Source organism: Phodopus roborovskii, unplaced genomic scaffold (assembly GCF_943737965.1).
Source record: "Phodopus roborovskii unplaced genomic scaffold, PHOROB, whole genome shotgun sequence".
NCBI lineage: Eukaryota > Metazoa > Chordata > Mammalia > Rodentia > Cricetidae > Phodopus > Phodopus roborovskii.
The window spans coordinates 144541-154142 of NW_026126601.1; the positions used below are offsets into that span (position 1 = coordinate 144541).

At 38.3% G+C, this 9602-nt stretch overlaps 1 protein-coding gene across 1 annotated transcript; it reads right to left on the reverse strand.

Moving 5' to 3' along the window:
* Positions 1-7563: 7563 nt before the first annotated feature.
* Positions 7564-8775, reverse strand: LOC127237366 (uncharacterized). Its single transcript, XM_051205586.1, has one exon. It carries the CDS (start codon positions 8710-8712, stop codon positions 7564-7566), a length of 1149 nt encoding a protein of 382 aa, XP_051061543.1. The 5' UTR covers positions 8713-8775.
* Between the last annotated feature and the right edge of the window lie 827 nt (positions 8776-9602).

The following is a 9602-nucleotide window of genomic DNA, read 5'->3' on the forward strand; positions in this document are numbered from 1 at the left end:
GGGTTCAGCTCCCATAAGCTTAAAAGATGATCATTTCTCTATTTTCATGAATGGCTATTTAATTTTTGACATGGTTTTTATATAAGGCAGAGTGCTAAAATAGTAACCCTTTAAAATTCACAGATCCCAATGGAGAATAATTCCCAACTGCTGCCACTAAACATCTGCTCCGGTAGGTTTGCTAGCACTTACAGACTAAAATGGTGATTGCTCCTGCTCCCAAACATTGTTTTTATTTTGTTTATTGTTGCCCTCAATTTAAATGAAAATAACACACACACACACACACTTTCCTTCATTTTAGTTGAAAATAACATACCCCCACCCACCCTACACTACATACATATATATTACGCAAATACAAATATTTAAAGGATTTTTTTTTGTGTCGTCTCTTTAATTGCAAACTAATAAATGAATTCGTAAATATCCATTATAGGGCTTCTGCTCTTTCTTCTAAGTTGAACAACTGTTATTTTTCTATCATTAGCTATGCTTAACTAAGCCAACCACAACTTCTTACATCTTAATACTCCCCTATACACAGACACACAGACACAAATTGGAAGTACACCCAATTCAGCAAATTTTCTTCAAAAATATCAAGAGTGATGTATTTATATGAGTATAAAATCTCAAAAATCTCATTGTATTAATAGAATCAAACAGTATAAGGATAAAACAGTATAATTGTTTTAGTACAATTAATATATATATACATATATATGTATATATAAATATGATACAGATAAATCAGATAAATGTTTATAGAATAGAAAACTAGAATGGATTTTCTAAGCTTTTCAAAGGATTTTGTTCTGGTTTTTGTTTGTTTTGTTTTTTGAGACATGGGCTTTCTGTGTATTGTTTTGAAGTTTGTCCTGGAACTCACCCTCTAGAGGCAGGCTGCCTCTGCCTCCCTAGTGGTGGGATTAAAAGCATGCACCACCAACTCCTTGCAGCTTCTCTAAGCTCTAAAGGTCAGAACATAACATTATTTAAGTGCTATAAATAATGAGATTTAAAGATATTATATATGATTTGATAAACTTCTAAGGTCTAAAAGCAATAATTACAAAAATCTGACTAAATATATATATATATATATATATATATATATATATATTTATGTCTATCAAGGTTTGTTTAAAAATACCTGTCTATTAAACTACCATAATTAGTTAAATGCATCAGAGAGTTATCTACATCCTCTCTTTAGCTATACTGGGTCTTCATCCACCATTCCTAATTGTCTGTCACTGGAGGGTCAGTACGGTTAGTCTCCACTCTGAATGACTTGTAAGGCAATGTCTTGGGGGGGTCTGGGGATGGGAGGCATACTTTTTCAAACATTACTGGTACATCATACAAGCCTTCCAGTCTCTATTCACCCACAGGTTATCCTGTTGGATGGTCACGTCCAGGTTTCATAATAGAATTTTCCTTGGGTCCAATGCTCTATGTTTCTAAAGAATAGACAGCTGGGGGTGCCAGTTAACATAACCTGAAGGTGTCTACCTGGTGTGCATGAAGTTGACTTCTTAAGGATCTGTCATTAGCCATGTCTTATAATGTCTCCATAGAAAAAATTTCACTCAGATCTTTTGCTCTCAGCCACACCCTGGACAAGGTGATCATCTATGGGATGAGGAGATGAACATCTACAACATGGGTTCTTTCATGTTTAGACTGACTGATGTGTTATCCCTCCAATTATATTGTTGTCTTGGAGAGTTCCAATATAAAAGTGGAAAAACTTCAAAATTCCTTGTAGTAATAGTTCATCACTGCCCCCTCTCCCCATGTGCTCTGGAGATCTTGTCTCTTCCCCGTCTCAGAACACTCTTATAAACAGAAACTCGCTACAATAACAATTGATTGTGAGACAGAAAATGTAAAAGCCAGATGTGCCTAGAGAGACAGAGTCTGCGTTTGACAGAGCAATACTGTAAGCACAAACTGCTATATCCAGCGAAAGTACTGAAATTGAAAGAGAGCTAACATTTTCCATGAGGATTCTTGAAAGCCTGTTTCGGTCTGAGGGAGATAATGAAAGCACAGCTAAGATGTCACATGGAATAAACAAGAGATAGCAGAACAGTCCTTCAAAATAGTCTCAGAAAACAAAATGATACACATATTTCAACCGGAACGCTGAATGTTAAGTCTTAACTCCACAATAAAAGACACTGCCAAGTAGAATATACTAGAAAATACCATTCATCTTTCTACTGCCCCGAGAAACACTTTCTTATAACAAATAGAACCATCTAAGATGAATGGTGGGGAAGGTATATACAAGCCATGGAATTATTATAGACATCCATAGTAATAGAAACCACGGAGAATACAAAACCTCACTGGCTGTGTTATGGTAAGTGTGTCAATGAAGAAAGCAAGGAAGAACTTTTAAAATGTTTTGTAAACCTAAATTAAACCTAAAAAAAAAAAACCAAAATATATAAATGGGACATGAGCTGGAGAGATGGATCAGCCATTAAAGGCTAGGCTCACAACCAAAAACACAGTGGGACACAAGGAAGGCAGTCTTAAAGGGAATTGTTTACACTGATAATTATCTACCTTTTAAGAAGTCCCAATAATATTCTTTTTTCTTTTTCTGGTTTTGTTTTTTTTCCAGACAGGATTTCTATTTGTAGCTTTGTTGTCTCTCCTGGAATGCACTCTGTAGACAGACTGGCCTCAAACTCACAGGGACCCAACTGCCTCTGCCTCCCGAGTAGTTGTTTTAAAGGCATGTGAAACCATAACCTGGCAAGTCCCAATAATTTGATGTGATTATTCTTAAGGCCTTAAAAAAAATATCTAGAAACATAATACGGGACAAGATCATGAAAAGTGTGGCTGAAACTAGTGGAACAGAAAATTAAAATATTATTAAAATGAAATTGACTCTTTGAAAAAGCAAATACTATTGATAAACTTTTAGACAAATCAATGGATGAAATACCTCAGTTAGTAAAAGAAGGCATGAAATTAGTAAACTTTACTACAGGTATGCATGAAATTCAGAAAAGAATATGGGCATAATTAAAACAAGAAAAGTCCTACTCCACTAAATTAGAACACATAAAATCACTGGATGCATTTCTAGAATCATCCTATATAAATATTTAAACCAGATAAAATAAGTGATTTAAACTTATTTAAAACTAGAAGCAAACTTGAAACAGTAACACAAAGTCTCCCAATGATAATGTGTTTACCACTCTAAGATAACAGTGGGAAATGAGGGAATGGGGCTGATAAATATTGTGAATTAAGTTCTCACATAATAGCCACGTTTATTCTGAGCATCATCCAATTTATACTCAGAGGATTAAGTAGTCACGTGCATAGACACAAGTGCAAGTGACATGTGACAGGCAAGTTATATGTGTCAAAACAGCCAAGTATATTGTGTGTGTGTGTGTGTGTGTGTGTGTGTGTGTGTTTGTGTGTGTGCTTGTATGTATACAATCACTCCTCTGTAAAAATAATGAAATGAAAATTTCAGGACAATATATATGGCCAGATAAAAATATATTCCCAGATCAGCCAGGTTCAAAAAGTCAAATGTTGTATGTTCTCATAATATGGAACCCTATCTTTGAAGGTTCTGTATGCTAAACAGGGCTACACTTGGAAGCTGTATAATTAGAAATGAAGCATTGTGGATGGACCTATTGAGCGAGAAGAGACTGAAAATACAGTATGGAAGGGGAAAGCTGAAAAATATCTAAACATGGAGGTGTTAGGATGTGGGGAAATGAGAGGTAAATGCTTCATCAAAATGAGGATTAGGTAAAGACACTATATTAACTCATCATTTTGCCACCTGAGTAAAATATGATTGGAGGAGACAATAGACCAAAGTTGACAAAAAAATAACAGTGGGAGAATGAACTAAAATTTCAAGTGGATATGAGAGTAAAGGGTATGTGAGGGCAAGGCATAAGGTGTGGGTTAACCAAAACTAAAGATCCATGAAGAAGTATGTGGAAATCCACTAATTGAATTTAAAATATATACTAAAAAGAGTATATGCAGAGGAAAATGGAAAATGTTGAAATGCTGCTTGGAGAATCCTTTGGACTTTGAATATAACTTCAAGAACCAGATACATTATTTGTAATAGCAAGAACCTGGAAACAACCTAGATAACCATCAACTGAAGAATGGATAAAGAAGATGTGGCACATTTACACAATGGAATACTACTCTATGAAAAAAAAAATACAATGGAATCCTGAAATTAGCATGCAAATAGGTGGATCTTGAAGAAACCATCCTGAGTGAGGTAACCCAGTCACAAAAAGAGGAATATGGTATGTACTCATTCATATATGGATTTTAGACTTAGAGCAAAGGATCATCAGCCTATAACTCACACCACCAGAGAAACTAGGATACAAGGAGAAGGGGAAAGGGACAAGATCTCCTGAGCATATAGGAATTGGGGGAGGGGCAGTGAGTGGAGATGGAGCTAGGAGAAAGAGAAGGGGAGGAGAAGAAAGCACATGGGACTAGGAATATAGAGTCAGGGGAGGAATAGACAAGAGAAATAAAAAGAGAGATACCATAAAATAGTGAGCCCTTATAGTTTTGAAGAGAACTGACTCTAGAGACATGTCTAGAGAATTACAAGACTGACCCCTACTATCAATTTGAGCAACAGTGGAAAGGCTAACATAAATGCCGTTCCCTGATAATGAGACTGATGACTAAGTTATCTACCATCATGGAGTCCTCATTTAGTAGGTGACAGAAACAGAAACAGACACCCATAGCTAAACACTGAGCCAGACTGGAATCCAGATACAGAGAGGGAGGACAAGACCAGGCTATAGAAACCCACTGTCAGAGACAGCTGACCTGAACAAAGAGGAGCAAATGGACCCCCACACTGATACTTTGGAAACCAGCATTGGAATGACTCAGACCCCCTGAATATGGGTCCCAGAAGTCCTCGGCAATCTAAGGGACCTCTGACAGTAGAACCAGGATGTATCCCTGGTGCAAAAAAGGACTTTGGGAGCAAATTCCTCATGGAGGGATAATCCCTTAACCTAGAGGCAGGAGGGCAGGCCTAGTTCCTACTCCAAATGACTTGACATATTTTCTTGACGCTTGCTGGAAGATATCACCTTCCTTGTGGAGTGTGTGTGTGTGTGTTTTTGGGGGGATGGAATGGGAGGATGGTTGAGATTGCATGGGAGCAAAGGAGAGAGGGAGGGAGGGAAAGAGAGGGGGAGGAAGAGGGGCCTGAGTTCAATATGTAAAATAGTAAAAGAATAAAAATAAATACGTAAATGAGCGAAAAAAAAAGAGAACCGGGTGTTGAATACTTGCCTATGAACTACTTACTGATCAAGAAGCAGAGACACCCACAACAACACAAGCTTTTGCCAAAGCTTCTTGTTGCACAAAATAACTAAATGCAAAGATCATATTTCTAAAGACCCCACACATTTTGGTGGCAGAACATTGATTAATCAATGCAAAACTGACCAGTAAACTCCCTGTTGGCAGGTTTTCATATTGTGGGCCCTTAGATGTGAAAGGCATCAGTGATTTTACCCGGTCATGGACTTTCAGTGATACTGTACTAATGAACTGAGAAGTAAGACGTTTCCACTTCTGCTATGGTGGCATGATGGTTATGAAAGCAACCAACCACATTTTGATTGGATTTGAGACCTGTTTCATATGAGGGATTTGATATCACATACTATTTAAGCCTTGTCAAATGCTCATTTCTAAGGAAGTCAAAGGCCCTAGTTACAGAACCTGTCACTGATGTCTTCATCAGTGGTCGTGTTATCAACCTAATTCTTGTTATTTATATTGTATTCATAGATTTGTCCTGCTTTCAACATCAGCCAGAGAAGACATTTTTTTTTTTTTTTTTTTTTTTGCAGAAAGTAGTACTTAATGCATAGACATATAAACCTGTTAAAGTGAAAAGAAAAATTACTCTTAGTCTTAAGCTTCAGTTGGGTTACCTACAATAAGTTCCCATTACCCAAGGCTCAGGGAGTTTTGAGGTTTAAAAAAAAAAAAAAAAACCTTCAAAAATCTGACTGTGGGATAATTCCTGGAAATACTCTTTTCTGAACATGACATGACTGGTGAATATACCAACTCCTGTCACTTGTGTGGTCTACATAAGAATGGCATAAGATTAAGTCAGTCAGATTTTTCATATTTTTTTGGGGAGGGCTCCCAAGGACTCTCCTCTACTCAAGTAGCTGTTGGCAATTCATCGCTGCCAAAGTAGGAGAATCACTTTTGATTGGAGTCCTGACTGCTGAACATTTGGTCATATTCCAGCTGGTAGCTGCACAGCCGTGAACATATGAGTAGCACTAACAGACTCACTGGGCTAACAGTATTTTTTTAAGGCCGTGAACTCTAGAAGGAGGCAGACTAATAAATACCAGGTGACATTGGTGAGGGCTAGTCATGTGCATAAGATTTCTTAAAATTTTCAAAGTTTTATTGAAACTTTCAAAGACTGAATGAAAAGTTGTCAAGCAATGAAGAATTTCATTTTGGTGCATTAATGATAAAAGAAATATTCAATTTAACCCCTTGGCTTTGGGAACATTGCTGAGAAAATAGATCCTAGCCAATGTTTTTTAGAAAGCAGCTCAGAGTGTATAATTGAAATGTAATTATTTACTTATTTATGGCAGCATAATTTTTCTACCATTGTTCCATTTTGCTCTCTTTTCATGAACTATTGTTTTGTTCTCTCAAAACAGATTCTGCTGAGGAGCCCACTGAGCTAACTATAATGAGTAATTATAAATAAAGCCATTGGTTGTTATGATGATGTTTAAAAACTTATTTTAAGAAAATATTTTTGTGTTCCAAAGTAAAAATCAAAATTCCTGAACACCTTCAGACATGTTTGTGGGACCTAAGTTTTTCACTGAGCATTAGCAATCCAAATTTGTCATTTCTTAAAGACTTGAGTGCACACAACCTTACTGAAATAACAGGGAAGAATAAATTCATTGGTGTCAATGCAAACATTCCTGACTTCAGACAAGTGACAACCCCAACAACCCGTGGGGTTCAGGAGGGAAAACACTAGAACCAAAACTGGATCCTAAGGCCAGACTTCCTCACTGGCTTAGATGGGTAGGACAGAAGTGGTAATTGCTTCAGGGACCCTTGCCAGACTTGAAAAAAAAATCCTGGAACAGTCAACAGTCAGTTAGTGCACACACAGGTCACTGCATTGTGCTCTCACAGACTCACCAGGCAGGGGGTTTCCCTTCCCTAGCCTGTTCCCTCAGCATCCAGGTGACTAAGACACATGGACTAAGGACTTAATCAAGATATTTGTAGGGTATTAAACATTTCACAGATATTAAATATACAACTCGAACACAAAATCTAAAATGAGCAAGTTCTTTCATCCAATGCTGATATTCAGATACAAACTTTAAGTATTAATTTATTTTTAAAGGACTCGTACAGTTGTGTAAATTCGTAAGAGGGTTGTACGTCTGGCAGGAAAAAAATTATACTTCCCAATCACTTTGAGTCCATCTACATACATTTGTGGAGTATTATAGAAGGACCAAACTCCTCATATTCTCTTTTGGTAATACATATCTGCCTGAAAGTGGGCAGTGAAGCCAGGATGGAGCCACCAATCCAAACTGAAATCTTTCCATCTTTGGAGGGAATGCTCTTTACCTTAAATGTTATAGGTGCTAGGGCCATGAGTTCCTTTTGCATCCTGTCATTAATGCCTGGGAACATGGTGGTGCCACCAGACAACACAATGTTGCCATACAGGCTCTTGTGGATGTCAACATCACACTTCAGGATGGAACTAATTGTGGTTTTGTGGATGCCACAACACTTGATACCCAGAAAATTGGGCTGGAAAAGTGCCTCTGGGCACTGGAACTGCTCCTTGCTCAGAGTGATGATTTGGCCATCAGGTAGCTTGTAACTCTTCTCTAAGCAGGAGTGTTCAGCAGTTGCCATTTCTTTTTCAAAATCCAATGCAACATAGCATAGCTTCTCCTTGATGTCACGGACTATCTCCCTGGAGGCAGTAGTATTGAAGGTATAGCCCCGCTCTAACAAAATTTTGATTAGGTAGTCGGTTAGGTCCCTGCCAGCCAGGTCCATACGCAAGATGGCATAGGGAAGGACTTGGCCTTCGTAGATGGGCACAGTATGTGTGACCCCATCACCAGACTCAACGGTCATGCCTGTTGTTCGGCCAGAGGCATATAGAGATAGTGTCGACTGAATGGCCACATACATGGCCGGGGCTTTGAATGTTTCAAACATTATTTGCATCGTATTCTCTCTGTTAATTATTGGGTTAAGTGGGGGCTCGGTTAGGAGCAGTGGGTGTTCCTCGGGAGCCACACGCAGTTCATTATAGAAGGTGTGGTGCCAGATCTTCTCCATGTCATCCCAGTTGGTGACGATGCCATGCTCAACAGGGTACTTCAGGGTCAGGATACCCCTCTTGCGTTGGGCCTCGTTGCCTATGTAAAAATCCTCATCATCGATGCCCAACATGATTCTCTGGTAGCGGGGCCGCCCTATGATGGAGGGGAATACGGCCCTGGGGGCACTCTCACCAGCAATGCCAGCTTTGCACGTTCCAGAGCCATTATCAATAACAAGGGCTGCTGCAGTTTCTTCTTCCATTGCCATTGCATTAGGGAACATAGGGCAGCCTAGAGATAGATGTTCAGCATAGAGCAGAGGGAAAGAGTAGGCAGGAGTAAAAAAAAAAAAAAAAAATGAGGTGTAAACTGTTGATGAAATATTTACTTCTTATAAAAATACTAATTGGTATTTCAATATGTCAATAGTGCAACACTGTATACACATACCCACATACGAAAAGGGAACAGCTATTATTTTCCATGAGGGTGTCTTAGTGTTTAATGATTCCTAACTATTTTTATTTATTGGACAGAAATTTATTTCAGTCTTTCATCATAAAATTTTCTACTGTGCTGGTGGGCAATCATTTAAATCATTCTGATAGGAGCATACTTTATTTTACTCAATATTGATGTGTGCCTGTAAGGTTTGGGTATCACTTTTCAAGTAGGAAATAGTAGTTGTCGGCTAGAGGTTTTCTGTAGGAAATGCCATGTCCCAAACAGAAAGTCATAAGTTAAGGTCACTCTGAAGCACAAAGTGGGAAGAGCATGAAAGGCGGTGTAGTTAAGAGATGAAGAAAAATACCAAAAGGCGTAGCTATAGCTATCACTCTATTAAAACTATCATGGTTAGGATATCACTAGTTACTTAGAAATAGCAGAGGATAACACAGGAAGAGAATGGCTCAGCATGCAGTGTTGGAACGGACTCAGGTTATACAAGTTAATTTCTATGTGTTTGGACCTCCGTGTTTACACAACAGTTCATGTTCACAACTGCATTGCAAGGGGATCTTTCTCTGTGTGGTTGGTGCCTAAATTTGGCACAATGAGTAAGTTAGGGGAATGGTTTACAGGAAGGGAAGGTGTTTTCCATCTGAAGTAAGGGGTTTTTCTGAAAGACTGAACTTGTTAAATGGCCACAGCCAAGTATCCAATAGGGAATGT

Bases quoted from the DNA above. Each gene is read 5' to 3' on its own strand.
- LOC127237366 (XM_051205586.1), bottom strand. From the start codon at position 8,712: ATGTTCCCTAATGCAATGGCAATGGAAGAAGAAACTGCAGCAGCCCTT.